This window comes from Protopterus annectens, chromosome 8.part0 (assembly GCF_019279795.1).
Source record: "Protopterus annectens isolate FY-2018-M chromosome 8.part0, PAN1.0, whole genome shotgun sequence".
NCBI classification, from domain to species: domain Eukaryota; kingdom Metazoa; phylum Chordata; order Ceratodontiformes; family Protopteridae; genus Protopterus; species Protopterus annectens.
In genome coordinates this window covers 1,703,229,841-1,703,249,557 of record NC_056741.1, presented here as the reverse complement: position 1 = coordinate 1,703,249,557, position 19,717 = coordinate 1,703,229,841, and the positions used below count along the sequence as shown (strand labels likewise).

General features: G+C 40.2%; 1 protein-coding gene across 1 annotated transcript in view; it reads left to right on the top strand.

The window, feature by feature from the left end:
* The window catches only part of LOC122809609, a 462,513-nt gene that overhangs the window by 215,260 nt on the left and 227,536 nt on the right, over positions 1-19,717 (top strand). The window contains exon 2 of the mRNA XM_044081235.1: positions 3,135-3,276. Within this exon, the coding sequence (XP_043937170.1) occupies positions 3,135-3,276 (142 nt within the window). The remainder of the gene's footprint in view (positions 1-3,134; positions 3,277-19,717) is intronic.

Below are 19,717 nucleotides of genomic sequence, written 5' to 3'. Positions count from 1 at the left end.
ACACAACCTCAACAAAACAGTCAGCTTAAATAGACTTTGCATGAGCTGGCACTTTGATAGCAAATCCACTTCATACAAGAAACACTCCAAGTCCATGGCTTAGTAATCAAGTAAATCTTTCTTGCCTAAAATTTGGGTGGAGGGGGTACCAGCTAGCATCTGAAGCTGCCCATTAAATATGTCAAATTATATAAAATACAAGAAAAACTTGTAGTAAATGGTCAGATGATATAAATCAAAAACACATCCCATATATGGTTTATTAGACAGCAGTCATTAGAAGAACTAAGTATCACCTGTTTGGAAGTGTCACCCGATGCCCAATAGCTACATTACCAAAAATTCGTATTCATATGTCATCACAAGTCACTCATATACAGACACACACACACGCACACACACGCACACACACGCACACACACGCACACACACACACACACACACACACACATACAGATCATGGTCAAACAGGGCAATCTGGGGGTCATGCTGCTCAATGCTAGAAGTCTAAATCTCAAGATGCACTTGCTCGAAGCACTTCTCAAAATGGAGAACATCGACATTTGTACTGTAACAGACCTGGTTTAAAGCAGCAGAAAGCACCCCTGCACTACCAGGCTATAACTCATACCACACCTATCGGCCCCAGAATATGAACCAAAGCTCCAAAGATGGTGGTGTCTCCATATTCATAAAGGATATGCACACCTCCAGACTAGTAGCCCAGCATAATGCATCTGAAATGCTTCAGGTATAACTAACATTGGGTAAGACGGCGATTCAGGTCATAGCCTGCTGTAGGTCCCAACCATGTCCCAAGACTCTCACTTCATGTTCCTAAGCACCCTAGAAACTATTAGTGTCCAACCCAACACTTTCATACTAGGTGACTTCAACTACCCCTCCATCAACTGGGAAAACTACTCATGCATCAATACACTGGCCTAACGCTTCCTGGAATTCATCAATTCCAATGCCCTGGACCAGCTCATTCATCCCACTAGAGGAAGCAGTATCCTTGACCTGGTTATTACAAACATGTGCAACCGTTGGTCTACACTAGTAGTCAATTCCTCCCTGATAGCAACCTCTTCTTCGACCACCACATTGCCACTGTGGTCAGAAAGTCCTTCTATGTGGCACATCTCATTACCAAGAGTTTAGGATCCAGGAAGAAAGAGGTCATCATCTCTTTCTACTCTTCCCTCATTAGGCCAGTCATCGAGTATAATGCCCAAGTTGGCATGTACCTCACTAGACACACGCAACAGCTGGAAAGGCCATAAAAGTACCTCACAAAGAGGATCCTAGGCTTAAACACATGTTCTACATGGACAGACTCCGAAAACTCCAGCTATTCTCTGTCTTATATCGTCTACTAAATGGCGATATCTGCTTGACTTACAAAGCCATGTCTGACCCAGCTCTGTTAGAAATGCTACATCTAAAGAAATCCCAATCCCTCCACACCACATGCTCCAGAGACCTCATCTTCATTACCCCAATCAACAAACATGCTGGAGGGATGGGTTCATAACCCAGAGACTGCCCATGCTTTGGAATCGACTTCCCATATGTGTCAAGCGCTACACCTCACTGTCCCTCTTCAAGAGAAATATTGATGAGTGGATGGGAAATATTAAGTTCACCCCAGTGGCTGTATTTGAGGCACTGGGAACTAACGTCGGGCGACACAATGCCAGGGCACTTCTACGGGCTAGGCTTATAAAGGCTCCAGGGCCATTAGCCTAGTACACACCTATGAACCTATAAGTTTGAGCAGCATTTCTGTGTTTTACATAGGAAACCTGTATTTTTAGGACTTGTTCTAAAATGCTTCTTACATCATAAACATTGAAGCTATGATAATACATTTATAATTAGAACTTTTCAGGCTGGAATGTAAAAATAATGCTCCTTCTTAATAAGTTGGTCACTTCTTGAGTGCTATTTGTCTTAGTTGTTGGTCAGTGTGTGTCTCTGAGTATTGGCACTTACACTGACATTATGATGATATGCTGGCACCTGTCTTATTGGCCAAACTATATTGTGCCCTTCTCAGTCTGTTAAATTCCAGTATTATTAGCAAGTTGCTAATTGTGCCATATTTCTACATGCTTTTATCGGCTACTTAAAGTAGTTATAGATAAAATATCTGGTCTGGTCTGATCTCTGTCTGTTTATATTTAGTTAAGGTTTGCCAGTCTGACCAATATCTAATTTGCAAGAAGATCTCCTTTGAATGCCTGCCAGTAAACTGATGAATTTATCAAAAATGTAAGGTTTTTTGGCTTTTCCTTGTTAGGGGTCACCACAACAGATCACAGGTCTGCAGATTGGTTGGCAGTGGTGTTTGTACGGTGTTGAGTTGCCAGCCTAGCTCTCAACCTTCAAAGAAAGTGTGCACACACACACACATACACACACACACACACACACACACACACACACACACACACACACACACACACACACCACCTAACTGCATGTCTTTAAAGAATCACTCATCCACAGGGAGGATATGCAAACTCCACACAGAAGGCACTCCAGCCAAGAACTGAACTGGAGAGCCTCTTGCTGTGAGGCAGCAGTGCTAACCGCTACACCACTGCACTGATGAAGTCATTAGTATTTTAAATTAATACTATGTGAAGTTATACTGCCATTAATCTATCAGGCTTTCATTTGGTATGTCCTAAACCAAGAGTTATAATTAATAAAATAAATAGTTATTTTTTTCCTCACTCCATGTGGTCTCAAAGTACTAGTGATAAATTTCTAACTGTTAATTAATTTCTACATTTGTAGAATGACCATTCTCTAGTTTCAAACTCGGCTCACTTTATGTTGAGGGTGAGAGAGTAAGTGAAGTGATTCGTACTGCCACCTTACAAGAGGTCTGCCAGTTTAGTTATTTGCTAAGGTGCCAAAATGAGCCTAAAATCCTATTGCCCTCTGGCTGCTAGGATAGGTTCTAGTATCCCTATGAACCTGTAAAGTGTCAAACATCAGAAAATAACGAGGATGAATGTCTACACTGTTTACTTATACTTACAGTTTTACTTTACCTGTCTTAAAAAAGTCTTCTAACTGATAGAGTGAGGGAATCTGAATCCTTGTTTATTCTTTTTCAGATATTTGGAGCTTGGGTGTGATCCTGTATATGCTGGTTTGTGGGAGCCTTCCTTTCCAGGAAGCCAATGACAGTGAGACTCTAACCATGATCTTAGATTGCCGTTACACTGTGCCAGATCATATCTCTCAAGAATGCACCAAGTAGGTTTTGTCTTTGTAATTTTGCTTTCAGAAGCTTTATTGTAATAGAGTTCAAGTTTCAGTGTTGGAAAGGCATTGGTCATCCTTGTGTTAGGGTTTGAGGGGTTAGGCCAGTGGTCATCCTTGTGTTAGGATTGAGGAGTTAGGCCAGTGGCCATCCTTTTGTTAGGAGTAAGAAGTTTGTGGCTCTGTTTTTGTTTGACTTGTTTTAAGCGTATTCTTTTTATGCTTTTTTTAAGATGTAGAGTGCTTTGATGAGAGACTTCCTTACAAAATGCTGTGCCATTAGTATGGTGATAATTTTTCATCTGCTTTAAAACAGGACATTTATCACTGAAACATGAGGATTCTTCATCAGAAAACACTAGCAGTCAGCAATTATTTTCATTTGTTAATTGACTCATATTGTGGATGTTTATATTTTGGTCCAATCTCTACTGGTAATCAGTTCTGAAACCCCAGTCTATACTTCAACTTAAACCCTAACTAGTCCATGTGTGTACCTCAGTAGTACTCAAGGGACTGGCATGCAGTGATGTGTCTGGGGGAGGAGTCTCCTACCTATGTGAGTGATGTAATGCTCACTGCCTTTCCTACCCCATCACTACTCCTTTGTTAACAGGCATGCCTTATCTGTGGGCTGCACAGGAGTACCTTCCAATTCTGCATGGTGCCCAAGGCAAGCACTCATTGACCTCTCCAGGAGGAGGCTTGTAGGGCCTTCCTTGTAATATGTTTTGGTTCGAAAAACTACAAGTAAAAACACATTCACAGTCTATAGTTCTTTTTCTCATTTTAGCAGTCTAACTGAAAGATTGCCTATGGTAGAATATTAATAAGTACAGGAGAGGCAGAGGAAAATAAGGGTTGATAAAGATATAAGAGAAAGATACAGTATAGTGTAATAAACAAAGAAGTCCGATACCAGAGGAGATGAGATGAGCAGAACAGCAGGAGGAGGAATAAGAGGATTTAAGAAAGATGTAACAGAGGAGGTTGTCAAATAGGAAGACAGAAGGGGCAGCATAAAGATGGAAGATTAAGTGTTAAAGGAGTCATAATGGACAGCTGGATGGGGAGAGGGATAAGTGAACAAGGAAAAGGAGAAGAATGAGAAGATGGAAGGTATAACAGAAAGATGAGATTTATGCATAAGAAGGGTTAGTAAATTCAGCTGATGCATAAGTAGAATAACAGGAAAAGAAGACTTATACAAGGTCATACGATGTAGGATTTTACCTGCTAAAATGATATGACCAAGTATCTTATAGGTATTGTTTTAATTTAAGTTAAATGTTTTTTTTCATTTATGTCCACTTCTAAGCTTAAGGGGGTTTAGATTTCCCAAGTCACCATAATGTTTGTAAGATTTGGAAGGCAATATTTAGTTTAGATGCTGGGATCACATTTCTCTTCTAGAAATGCATTTTATAATATGTTTGAATGCAGGGCAGTAGCTGAGTACATAAATAACACAATTAATATTTTATGTTGTGAGTACATTAAAGCTTAATTCAGTTTGAACCATTGTAGTTGTTAGAGGATAGTGCAGAGATATGGGCTATGTTAGGCTGGCCTGCAACAAATTTAGACATGTTATTGTAAGTCTTTTTGAGAGACTTACTGGACTTTTGCCAGTTGGCATAATGGTTAACGTCTTCACCTCCCATGCACAAGGTTCGATCATGACCTCCAGCTAGTGCCTGTTTGGAGGTTTCATGTTCTCCTTGTGTCTCTGTGGGTTCCTCTCCCACATCTGAAAAAATATTTTAAGTGTTTCGATATCGAACTCACCAGTAAATGGACCTGTGGGCAACAGCACAGACTCTACATGGTCCCCTGTGGGGTAAAGAGTAGTATAGGCCAACCACTGTGGGCATCTACTGTGGTACACAGTATCTTCAAGATAGGAGAACATAGATTACAGACTGGGCACTGTGGCAGGGTTGGTCACTTGACTGTGTAAAATATGGCTCTAGGTGATTTGGTCATGTTGACTAATGTCACCAAAATGGACATGGATAGTTACCGGTAATAAGTTGATTGAGGACCTAACCTACTCCAACCTACGCCAGGAAACCATGATAATGGTGGGAAGGGTACATGTGTCCCTGTTGACCATTGTATGCCTACAATAAAGCTCAGCTGGCCTGAGTCAATAAGCTACTGGCATAGCACAACAGGGTTGTGATTGTGAGGAAAAGAAAGCATTTATATAGCAGAGACAAGACCTACTACATAAAGCAGGACATGAATTGGTGCACGTATCGGGACAGACAGAACAGGATATGAAAACTGGCTGGGTCTGCATGGATGGGGCAACAAGAATAAAGAAGAAGAGGCCATTCTAGACTACTGTCTAGTAAATGGCTAGTAAGCCATAGCCAAACATATGGCTCCGAAAAAGAGAGAGACACAAGATCACATACAATCACAATGGCCAACATGTAACTCAGGTGGACTTCCTCCTAGTAAGGAAAGTGGAGTGCAAAGTCAACTCCAGTGAAACAGTCAGCCCACAGCATAAACCACTTGTCAGAATCAGCTGCTGCTGCAGTGGACAGATAAGGCTGTAAAGTCAAAAGAGACCAGGCTGAAGACTTGGACACTGACTGGAGAGAATGTACAACAGTTCAAAGAATTACTCAGGGTTCTAGTATCCCAAGAAGAGAACTGAAGTTGAAGAACAATAGCAGCACCTCAAAACAGCATGTATGAGGACTGTAGGACAAATATGTGGTCGAGCCAGGTATGGAAATAAGGTGTATGGAAATAAGGTGCATAAGAAAAGCTGGTGGTGGAATGCAGAAGTGCAGAAAGTCATCAAAAGAAAGGAGGAGTCCAGGAAAAAGTGGGGGATAGAAAAATGAACCAAGCTAGAAAGGAATAATGTTTGGCTAAGAAAGAAAGCGAAGAAAGGAGTTGCAGTAGCAAAGAGTAAGGCATGGGCGCACTCTGCCAAATTCTGGAAAGTGACTCAGTAAGTGGCACAAATATTTTAGTGACAAGGCTCAGTCCTGGGACCTCTCTTGTTCGGTATATATTTCTCTGAATTTCAGGCTAACATGGGAGGACTATGGCTGACCAAGTTCGCAGATGACTGCAAACTGGGGGCCATAATAGACTCGCCGACTGACAAGCATCCTCCAAAAGGGTCTCACAGAGATGGATAACTGGTGCCAGAGCCATGGCCTAAAGCTAAATGCCAAAAAGTGCATAGTTATCCCCTTTGGGAAAAACAAAGTGCCCACAAACTACCACATAGGTGGTAATCCATTAAGTACAGAAGAAGTTATTAGGGATTTGGGGACCCAAGTAGATAGCAATCTCTCCTTTGACAATCACATTGCCAAAGTGGTTAGAAAGACCTTCTATATAGCCCACCTTATCGCAAAAGGGTTCACATCTAGATCAAGCGAGGTCATTGTGCCCCTCTACTCATCAGGCCTATAATTGAATACAATGCCCCATTTGGAATGTACCTTACCCGACACCTGCACAACTGGAAAGACCCCAAAAGTACCTCACCAAGAGGATCAAGGGACTCAAACAGATGCCCTACACAGTTAGGCTAAAGAAACTCCAGCTCTACTCAGTTGCTTACCGCCTACTCAGAGGCGATCTGTGCCTGACATATAAAGCCATGTCCAAAGCAGAATTAATGGACATGCTCCACCTCAGGAAATCCAAATCCCTTAGAGCTACATGCTCCAGGGACTTAAACCTCAGCAGAGAAATAAATAGGACATGCTGGAGGGACAGATTCATATCCCAGAGGCTCCCCTCACTCTGGAACAAAATCCTAATCCATGTTAGGCAGAGCCCCTCAATGACCCTCTTCAAGAGAAATCTTGACGAGTGGATGGGAGATTATAGGTTTACCCCTGAGATCTCTTCTATGTCCCTGCTAGACAGAGACACAGTAAACTAATCTTAAAAGGGCTATCTTCTGTGACCTACTATACAGAGGCAAAGTCAACTAATCTAAAAGGGTGGTGAAAGCCAAACATACTCTGGCTAGGCTTATAAATGCCCTAGGGCAGATAGCCTAGTATCAACCTATGGACCTATGAAATATACTATATCAGGTTGCAAGGCAAAGACAGAAATATAAAGAAGATAGTAAGACACCCTTCATAAGGGATGCCAGTAACAACTTGCTCACCAGTCTATAGGCCATCAAAGGCAGATGGAAGGTGTACTTCCAGCAGCTTCTAAATGAAGAAAACCCAGCCAAAGGTGTACTGCCTCAAACAGAGCCTACAGTGAGAAAAGATGAGGGACCAACCCTAGAAAAAGTAAGAATAGCACTAAGGTAAATCAAGTCAAGGAAAGCAGCAGGCTCGGATGAGGTCACAGCAGAGATGATAAAAATGTTGGGAGAGATGCAGGAGAAATTGCTCCTAGGTAGCCTTTATATTATATTTGTTATATTATAAGGTAGACTCATAGCGTTGTGAAGGAAAAGGCATATCCCAGATGACTGGAGAATAACCATAGTCATGCCAGTGTACAAGAACAAAGTGGACATCCACAATTGTGGGCAGTACAGAAGCATCAAACTCCTGTCACAGTGCATGAAAGTTCTGGAGAGGGGATTGATAAATGGATGTGCAGAGCAGTAGAAAGTAAGATGGGAGATGAGCGGTTCATATTCAAATCAGGATGCAGCACAACTTGACCCATTGTTTGCAGTGAGACAGTTAGTTGAGCAGAAATCATATGACAAGATCCCAAGATAGCTGCTGGGCAGAGCACTGCAGTGGTTTGAAGTCCCAGAAACATTGGTAGAATTAATTCAGGCTATGTACAAGGACCCAGTTATTCAAGTACGAACAGTGTTTGCTCTCACAGTGGAGTTCCCAGTGGGAGTGGGTGTAATTAGGGTTCAGCTGTGAAGTCACTGCTGTTCATACCGCTGACAGAAGAATGCCAAACAAACTGAAAAGTAAGGTGTACAAAACAGTGGTGCGACCGGTACTTTTGTGTGATATAGAAACCTGGGCAGTAAAGGCAAGCAAATGAGGAAGCTAGAGGTGATGGAAATTAAGTGCTTGAGATGAGTGGTAGGATGCACTCTGTGGAACAGACTAAATGAAGTAAGAGCAGAAGCCAAAGTAGTTCCAGTTGCCGAAAAGTTTAAAGAGAACAGATTATGGTGGTTCAGGCACATGCAGAAGACAGTCTGATGAAGAAGATTTGGGACAGACAGGAAGAAGGTAAGAGGAAACAAAAGCATCCAGCAAAGAGGTGAATGGATTGTGTTTCATACCTCTCAACTGCACATATTTTCACAGAATGTCCAGACTTTTGCCTCATATTTTTGGCCTGTTTTTCAGAAAATTGTGTTTTTCTGGCAAATTAGTGACAAATCATTGAAGACTGAAGTTAGAAAATAATGCAGACGTTTGCATTTCAGACTTCATACCCTTCAGAAAAATCATGGTAATGGAAAACTTGTTGTTCTCTCAACTTTGTAAGAGCAATATTTAAAGATTGTCCCTATTTTTAAGCCTTTGTCCCACTTTTATTTATGGGTTTGTCCCGAATTCTTGCTTTAAGAGGTTGAGAGGTGTGATTGTGTATGAGAAGATTTGTGACAGGCATGAGTGTTGTTGTTGAAGGCAGGAACACAGCATTGAAACGAGAGAGGTGGTGACATTTAACAAAACACCCCAATCCCATGTAGATAAAGGGGGTTGATGATAATGATGTAAGTCTTTCTGAGGTGGTGACGTTGAGTTTTCTGAAAGTTTGTAAGCACAGGAAAGAGATTGCACTCTGCCTTTGTTATTTGATATGATTTAATATTGTAGAGCGTGCCATTTCTATTAGGTGTTTTGGAGATGATATGCCTAGTGTGCTGATCAGACTTAAGGTTTTGATCTATAATGAATACATGTAGTTTGGTCAGATTAACAAACTCCCAGATTGTGTTATTTTGGAGGTAATATTTATATTGGGTATATTATTTTGAAAATATTTCTAGAAGAAAACTGTTAGTTTCTTTGGCATTCGGTACAAGTTGTGATTATTCAGACCAGTCATTCAGTTTATTAAAACCAGATTGGATTACCTTTTCTAACTCTATAGGGGTATTAACATAACAGATTAATGTAGAGTCATCAGCATGTTGAAAAATTAACTACGGTTTTATGAAGGTTATATGTAAAAAGTATGGGGCGTAGAATATAACCTAGGATACTCCTACAGTAATGAGGTAAAGGCGAATAGGTATCTTTCTAGTTGTACTGCTTGAGACCAGTTAGAGACGCATACCTCTCAACCTCTAAGCACAAGATATCTGGAGAAAACCAAAAATAATGGACGGACAAAGGCCCAAAATCAGGGACAAATTTTAAATGTTACTCATATAAACTTGGTTGTTAGCATAACCAGCTTTACATTAGCATATATTTCTGAAGGATACAAATCCTGAAAATTAAATGTATGCCATTATTTAATGGCTTCAGCTCTCAATTATTTGCCAGAAAACTACAAATTTTATAAGGAACAGACCAAAAATATGAAGCAAACATCTGGACAGTTTAGAGAAAGATAACCAGTTGAGGAAGTGAAGGTAATTCTAAATGGGCAAGTCATTTAAGAAGCAGATGGTAAAATACTAAAATATTTTAAGTAAATTGAGGGATATTGCAGAAGTGAGTAGTTGTTAAGATGAGCTAGAAGATAATTTAGGAATGATACAATAGCAGTATCAGTGATGTGACCTGACAAAACACTGTGAGTTGATAATAATAGCTTTTTAATCCATAAACTGAAGTAAGCATTTAACGTAGGTTATGAACACATTTTCCAGATGTTTGGATAAAGAGGATAAAATGGTGACTGGTTCAAAATTTTAGAGGTTATAGTCCTCCTCTTCCTTTTTTTGAATGGAAATAATGGGCATTTTTTACTAAAGTTTATCTACCTTTTAGAGCAAGAAATCTGGACAAAGCCATAAATAAAAGTTGAACAAAGGGCCAAAAACTGGGACACTTTAAGTTTTTAAGTGCAATATTTAAAAAGTTGATAGAATAACATGTTTTGCATTAGCATGAAATTTTTGAAGGGTATGAAGTTTGAATCTCAAATGCCTGTCTTTATTTTTCTGAATTCAGTTGTCAAAGAGTTGGCAATGATTTGCTAGAAAAACCACAATTTTATGCGAAACAGGCCAAAAATATGAGGCAAAGATCTGGACATTCCGTGAAAATCTGTGCAGTTGCTACATGCTGTTCACTGATGAATTTGTTGACAAGAAAAAGATCTGAACGATACAGCCTAAACTGTTATGGGCCTAGGACATAGCCCTGTGGTACACTATGACTGTAACCTGGAATTTCACCTTCCCAATTGCTGTATGACATTTGCCATGTCCTATTTGTGAGCCATGCAGCTATCCGTCTTATCAAAAGTACATCAGTATGTAGTTGTTCAAATTTTTTTATCAGTGTTTTGTGTATGATGCTGTCAAATGCTGAAGTTAAGCCTATATAAATAGGTTCATACGTGTTTACTAGGCTAACAACCACAAGGCCCTTTTTTAAGCCTAGCCATGCATCCCAAATCTCTGACAAGTTCTGATACCCTTGATAAGTGTAAGCATGGGCCTGGGACATGAACCATTTATAGGCTACCTGTGTCCATTAGAGACATAGGTGCCAAACCAGGTTTGAATTTCCAGTTTCCCATCCTATTGTCCAAGTTACACTTGAATTGGGTTAGGGAAGAACTCTGATTCACATGGATAGGGACCCTGTTCCATAGATGGGGTAGTCTCTGGGATGTGTACCGATCACTCCAGCAGGTCCTGTTTATATCACAGGCAAGTTTTAAGTCTTTAGAATGGGTAATTTTGGTGCTGTTTATCTCCCCTCAAAAGCGTGTAGGAGACAGAATACAGAGATAGGGCCTTGAGGCGGTCTGCATAGGACATTTTACTTACTCCCCGTATTCTTTTAGTGAAGAACCTCTGTGGATGTTCCAGTTGTTGGATATGCTTGGTTAGGTACACACCAAAGGGAGCATTGTACTCTATGATAGGTCCAAAAAGAATAAAGCTAGTGCTTAGCCAAATCCCAGTTCAGCAGAGAAATAAATCAGCAAACCAAAAACGTCACTGGGAACTGCTGCTGTACAAATGCTGTAAAATGTTTATTAAAACACAAAACAAACCAACAAGTATCAAAGTGAGCACTTTCGGGCTAGGCCCTTCTTCAGACAAAGTGCTTCTCACAAACATCACATTTTAAAATAAACATACACCAATCACTCTTCAGTAAAAAAAACCCACCCTGTTTTAATTGTTAGCTGAAACTAACAAATCATCATTAAAAACACATTGCCACTACTCTTACTTAATAAAAAGTACGCCTACTTTTAAGTGTTGGCTTCAGAGGCACCATATCATTCAGCCCAGGTTGAATATGGGCTGTTAAATCTAAAATCCACTTTGATTCTATGGTTTCTGTCTTTAACCTAATGTCACCCCCTCTCTTATTAATAAATACATTGGCTATCACCCTAAATTTAAATCTATGTGTGGGATTATCCTTTACATGATTATATAGTGCATTATGCTCATCACAGTTCCTAATAGATGAAATGTGCTGTAGTATCCTGACCTTAAGCATATTGTTGGTTTTACCAACATAATATCCTGAGCATGACGTGCAATCAGCCAAATACACCACATTAAAGGTCCTACAGGTAGCTCTCCCTTTAAAATGGAAACTCTTCCCTATGGAAGGATGTACAAACACTGTCTCCCTATTAATATGATCACAAGCCTTACAGCCCCCACATGGGACAGTACCTAGCGACCTGGGTAGGCATGTGACCTCATTGTTTCCCCTATCGTCACAGAGTATATCCTTCAGGTTCTTATTCCTCTTATAACTAAATTGTGGAAAGTCCCCTACTATACCACTCAAGTTTCTGTCACTGGTGATAATGTTCCAATTCCTCTTGATGATGTCACACACCCCTTTGACATTACTGTCATATGTTAATGTTATCCTAGGTGTAGTATCCTTCTTCTTACCTTTAATCCGGTGACCATTGTGATTACTATAATTACTTCCTGGGCTCGTAACATCAAGCCATGGTCTATATTTACCTTGCCTATTCGCACTACCTCTTGCTACTGCTGTTTCCACTAGCTCACATCTATACCCTCTTTCTTGGAAACATTCTTTCAAGTCATCTATCTCTCTCTCAAAATGTTCATCCTGTCGACTGATCCTAGAGATCCTGCCAACCTGCCCCTCCACTATGTTGGAAAAGGTATATCTAGGGTGCATGCTGTCAAATGAGAGCAAAGAATTCTTCCAGCTCTCTTTTCGATATAATCTGGAACTAAAGCCTACGGGTGTAAGTTCTACTGTGACATCCAAGAAGTCCAGAGCCTCACATGAGCTCTTGACATCAAACTTCAGGAAAGATGTGGTAGAGTGTAGATATTCCATAAAAGTGATTAGCCTTTGTTCACCCCCCTTCCATGCAATAAAGATATCGTCTACAAAACATAGATAAACCCCTATATGCGGACTCCAATCTCTTTGGTTTAAAACATGCTTCTTTTCCCAGAAGGAGAGAACTAAGTTGGCGTAGGAATTTGCACAGGGGGTGCCCATGGCTACCCCCTGTACTTGCCTAAACACTGATCCATTGCTCAAGAAGATGTTATTCTCCAACACCAATTTCAGTGACTCTTCTATGAGAAAAAGTTCTTTCTCTACAACACCCACATCCTTCAGAATCCCTACACAGGCTGCTATGCCATACTCATTGCCTATAACTGTAAACAAACTATTTACATCTAGGCTTACCAACATAGTGCCCTCCTGACTACCTTCCCTGTTCATTTCACCCAAAACTCTAAGGAAATGTGCAGTGTCGTTTAGGACATTGTTCATACGATCTACGTAAGGTCTAAGTGTGCACTCCAACCATATTGACAAATGCTCCGTGACCCACCCCCTTCCCGAAACTATGGGTCTAAGGGGTGGGTCTGTCAATGATTTGTGCACCTTAGGTAGGGCCTTGAACACAGGAATGACTGGTTTATCCACATGAAAAAATTCCATGAGGTCTTGAGTAATATACATATTAGTATACAACCATTTAATGCGTCCATGTACCTTACTAATAATATTCCTGACCTCTACTGGATTCAATAAATGATATACATCTTTGTCTGTCAACAATCCAGATAACTTCATGTTGTACCAGTCAGTGTCAAGGACCACTACAGCCCCTCCTTTATCTGCCATCTTTATTGTTAAGTCTTTGTTCTTACCAAGATTCTCTAGGGCCCGTCTTTGCTCAGGGTTCAGATTGTAAAAACGATCTTTTCCTTTTTCTTGCATAAACAAAAACAAATCATTTTCACATTTATTAATGAATAAACTAAGTGCGGGTGAAAAAGGTGGAACATAACTGCTAGGCTGACGTAGGCCCACACTAGGACCCTGTGTCCCTCCATAGATTTTGTTCAGCATAACCCTCCGACAATACAACATCAAATCCAATACTACATCGCTATATATGCAAGCTTTACTTGGTACAAACGTCATCCCTTTGTTTAAAACATAAATTTCAGCTTCACTCAGTACATATTTAGATAAATTAAATACAATATCATAAACAGAATTACTTGCAGTCAATTCAAAGTTCTCCTCTTGTTCACTGAGTCCCTGTCGTCGCTCCGCGACCGCTTCCATGGACCCTTCTTCCTCACATTCGTGGGCAGCATGCCCAAAAAATAATTCTGTCCTGCAGCCATTTTCGGACACGCTCCCAAACCTCCTGAACTGGATAGTGAGTCCAAGGAGCCAATGGCTTCATCTGTGGCATTCTGTAGATTTACCGAGGGGATTCCTGCCCCTGTTCTTATTGTTATCCCTTCCTCAATAGGGCTTCCCTTGTCACACCCAGCGTCTGCTGTCTCCTCAAGCCTGGATGGTTCTGTGCTCTTATTTCCTGAAACACTGGCACTATCCAGCGTCGATTGTTGTGCTGAGCTCAGGATCCCTGCAATGCCATCAACAACTGTGGTGTCTTCTCTAGCCACAAGCCGCTCATCTGATGAGACGTCAACTGGGACTGTTGTTATTGGACGTGTCTCCCTGTTCGACGTCAACCGTCTGCGTCGTTCTCCTGTTGTTGTAGATACTCCACTGGGTCTCTGTGCCCTCCAAGTAGCGTTCGAAGCCCGAGGGGTATTCTTCGGCCATACGAAGATATTGCCCCTCGAGAAATCTTCATAATCCCTTTTCAGCTTTCCCATCTTTGTAGTTTTTAGTTTCTCTTCATTGTCCATGAGCCCTCGATGTAGCTGTTCCAGCCGAGATTCATGATACGGCTCACGGAACTCTTTGGACAATTTCTGCCTTATGTTAAACACCTCTCGTTTCAGTTCCTCAGTCTCTGATAGGAAAAAAGTCAAAAGTAATTCTATGTATTGAAAACTTGTGTTTAAATTAATAGCCTGCCATTTAGCTAATAGCTCTGGGTACCTGTCCCCTTGTGTAGGCATGCACAATATGCGCATACCTCTCGGGACAATACCATAATCCAGGCAAGCCTCCAAATGGTAGGCTTGCCATTGTAGTCATTGCAGTCTCATGGCCTTAAAGTTCAGATCTCGAACTAGGTCCTCAAAAGTTCTGTCCATCGCTAATGGTTTTGAGACCTCCTCCATCCTGTGCCTCAAAACAGAAAAACCCAAATTCAAAAGGGGGTTCTTCTGCGTTGTCAGTTTATCAGTGCACCAAGTTCCAGATAGAGGCTCACCGCTGCCTGTTTCCATAGTAGTTCTTGAGCCATTTGCTATTATATCTCCTTCAGCAGCATGCATAGCACAATAAGCCAAATATGATCAAATCCAAAAAGAATAAAGCTAGTGCTTAGCCAAATCCCAGTTCAGCAGAGAAATAAATCAGCAAACCAAAAATGTCACTGGGAACTGCTGCTGTACAAATGCTGTAAAATGTTTATTAAAACACAAAACAAACCAACAAGTATCAAAGTGAGCGCTTTCGGGCTAGGCCCTTCTTCAGACAAAGTGCTTCTCACAAACATCACATTTTAAAATAAACATACACCAATCACTGTTCAGTAAAAAACCCCACCCTGTTTTAATTGTTAGCTGAAACTAACAAATCATCATTAAAAACACATTGCCACTACTCTTACTTAATAAAAAGTACGCCTACTTTTAAGTATTGGCTTCAGAGGCACAATATCATTAAGCCCAGGTTGAATATGGGCTGTTAAATCTAAAATCCACTTTGATTGTATGGTTTCTGTCTTTAACCTAATGTCACCCCCTCTCTTATTAATAAATACATTGGCTATCACTCTAAATTTAAATCTATGTGTGGGATTATCCTTTACATGATTATATAGTGCATTATGCTCATCACAGTTCCTAATAGACGAAATGTGCTGTAGTGGAGCGACGACAGGGACTCAGTGAACAAGAGGAGAACTTTGAATTGACTGCAAGTAATTCTGTTTATGATATTGTATTTAATTTATCTAAATATGTACTGAGTGAAGCTGAAATTTATGTTTTAAACAAAGGGATGACGTTTGTACCAAGTAAAGCTTGCATATATAGCGATGTAGTATTGGATTTGATGTTGTATTGTCGGAGGGTTATGCTGAACAAAATCTATGGAGGGACACAGGGTCCTAGTGTGGGCCTACGTCAGCCTAGCAGTTATGTTCCACCTTTTCACCGCACTTAGTTTATTCATTAATAAATGTGAAAATGATTTGTTTTTGTTTATGCAAGAAAAAGGAAAAGATCGTTTTTACAATCTGAACCCTGAGCAAAGACGGGCCCTAGAGAATCTTGGTAAGAACAAAGACTTACCAATAAAGATGGCAGATAAAGGAGGGGCTGTAGTGGTCCTTGACACTGACTGGTACAACATGAAGTTATCTGGATTGTTGGCAGACAAAGATGTATATCATTTATTGAATCCAGTAGAGGTCAGGAATATTATTAGTAAGGTACATGGACGCATTAAATGGTTGTATACTAATATGTATATTACTCAAGACCTCATGGAATTTTTTCATGTGGATAAACCAGTCATTCCTGTGTTCATGGCCCTACCTAAGGTGCACAAATCATTGACAGACCCACCCCTTAGACCCATAGTTTCGGGAAGGGGGTGGGTCACGGAGCATTTGTCAATATGGTTGGAGTGCACACTTAGACCTTACGTAGATCGTATGAACAATGTTCTAAAGGACACTGCACATTTCCTTAGAGTTTTGGGTGAAATGAACAGGGAAGGTAGTCAGGAGGGCACTATGTTGGTAAGCCTAGATGTAAATAGTTTGTTTACAGTTATAGGCAATGAGTATGGCATAGCAGCCTGTGTAGGGATTCTGAAGGATGTGGGTGTTGTAGAGAAAGAACTTTTTCTCATAGAAGAGTCACTGAAATTGGTGTTGGAGAATAACATCTTCTTGAGCAATGGATCAGTGTTTAGGCAAGTACAGGGGGTAGCCATGGGCACCCCCTGTGCAAATTCCTACGCCAACTTAGTTCTCTCCTTCTGGGAAAAGAAGCATGTTTTAAACCACAGAGATTGGAGTCCACATATAGGGGTTTATCTACGTTTTGTAGACGATATCTTTATTGCATGGAAGGGGGGTGAACAAAGGCTAATCACTTTTATGGAATATCTACACTCTACCACATCTTTCCTGAAGTTTGATGTCAAGAGCTCATGTGAGGCTCTGGACTTCTTGGATGTCACAGTAGAACTTACACCCGTAGGCTTTAGTTCCAGATTATATCGAAAAGAGAGCTGGAAGAATTCTTTGCTCTCATTTGACAGCATGCACCCTAGATATACCTTTTCCAACATAGTGGAGGGGCAGGTTGGCAGGATCTCTAGGATCAGTCGACAGGATGAACATTTTGAGAGAGAGATAGATGACTTGAAAGAATGTTTCCAAGAAAGAGGGTATAGATGTGAGCTAGTGGAAACAGCAGTAGCAAGAGGTAGTGCGAATAGGCAAGGTAAATATAGACCATGGCTTGATGTTACAACGAGCCCAGGAAGTAATTATAGTAATCACAATAGTCACCGGATTAAAGGTAGGAAGAAGGATACTACACCTAGGATAACATTAACATATGGCAGTAATGTCAAAGGGGTGTGTGACATCATCAAGAGGAATTGGAACATTATCACCAGTGACAGAAACTTGAGTGGTATAGTAGTTATAAGAGGAATAAGAACCTGAAGGATATACTCTGTCACGATAGGGGAAACAATGAGGTCACATGCCTACCCAGGTCGCTAGGTACTGTCCCATGTGGGGGCTGTAAGGCTTGTGATCATATTAATAGGGAGACAGTGTTTGTACATCCTTCCACAGGGAAGAGTTTCCATTTTAAAGGGAGAGCTACCTGTAGGACCTTTAATGTGGTGTATTTGGCTGATTGCACGTCATGCTCAGGATATTATGTTGGTAAAACCAACAATATGCTTAAGGTCAGGATACTACAGCACATTTCATCTATTAGGAACTGTGATGAGCATAATGCACTATATAATCATGTAAAGGATAATCCCACACATAGATTTAAATTTAGGGTGATAGCCAATGTATTTATTAATAAGAGAGGGGGTGACATTAGGTTAAAGACAGAAACCATAGAATCAAAGTGGATTTTAGATTTAACAGCCCATATTCAACCTGGGCTGAATGATATGGTGCCTCTGAAGCCAACACTTAAAAGTAGGCGTACTTTATTAAGTAAGAGTAGTGGCAATGTGTTTTTAATGATGATTTGTTAGTTTCAGCTAACAATTAAAACAGGGTGGGTTTTTTTACTGAAGAGTGATTGGTGTATGTTTATTTTAAAATGTGATGTTTGTGAGAAGCACTTTGTCTGAAGAAGGGCCTAGCCCGAAAGCGCTCACTTTGATACTTGTTGGTTTGTTTTGTGTTTTAATAAACATTTTACAGCATTTGTACAGCAGCAGTTCCCAGTGACGTTTTTGGTTTGCTACTCTATGATAGGTCTGATGAATGCCGAATACAGTGGAACAATGACTTCCTTGGACTTAGATGCCATACCTTTATTTATAAGATGCTATACCTTTATTTATAAGTTCCACAACATAAAATGATTTCCTCACCACTGTAGACACGTGATGGTCAAAGACTAGATTACTATCTGTATGTGTCCCTAAGTCCCTGCCTACTGGGTCAACTCTAAGTGTGTGTTGTCAATATGATAGTTACCAGGGATGGATGACTTCTACAGGTTACTATTATGCATTTCTTAGCATTTTTTAGTCCATGGCTCTGGCACCAGTTGTTTGTCTGTCAGCCCCTCCTGGAGAACATTTGTGTCTGTGTGAGATTGTGACAGCTCCTAATTTGCAATCATCTGCAAATTTAGTCAGCCAGAGACCACTGACATTGGCCTTAACTTCTGAGAAGTAAAATGCCAAAATAAAAAAAAAAAAAGTAAATTCCATCACCACCCAATTTTCCATTTATAGCTGTTATTACATTGTTAAAAAATACCATGTTAAAGGGCTATTGATCTATATTTAAGATGTCTTTGCTAACATACAGTTTCATATTCCAAATTTTAAATTTCTGACATAGGTCTTTATGACTCTAGTTTTGTCATCTCTCCTTTCCCTTAAAGATAAGTTTGACCAGTGCATGTCTCCATATTTAAATGACATAGTGAATAGCAGATATAATGGTATCTGCCTTTTTTAATTTCTCCAAATATTTTGTGTTTCTAATATTGTGATAGGAATGGACTCCATTCTTAAGTCAAAGTATGATTAAAGTTCATGAAATTAGTATGATTTCACTCTTTGATGTCAGCCAGTAGTGCTTTTTGCAGCACCCGCAATGTGCCCAGTAATGACTCCTTCTGCAGTTTGTACAGTTACATGTATTGGTAACATAGCTGAAAATTATTGTAGTTTTTTTTTTTTTTTTTATAAGACCCATTGTTGCTGTTACAATTGGAACTGTCTGGGTATCTTTCTTCTAAATTTCTCTCATTTTTGCCTGCAAATACTAATATTTTATGACTTTGTGTCTCTCTACACAAGACACTGTAGTCACTGGGTGTAGCAATTTCAATGATCAATGCTACTTTTGTCTTCTTTTCATGGACCACTATGTCTGGTTTTCTAGCATCTATTTTTTGAACTGTTGGAAATGGATTATCTCATGTGATGTAGACTTCATTATTTTCTATGATTCTTTGTGGCTCATATTTCCAGTGTTTTTCAACTGCATCAAAACCACAATGTTTGCACAATGCCCAGTGCAACAGTCTTGCTACATTATTATGCCTTTCAGAATACAATCCTTCTGCCAATAGTATGTCACAACCAGCAATGAGGTGTGCAACTCTTTCCAATTC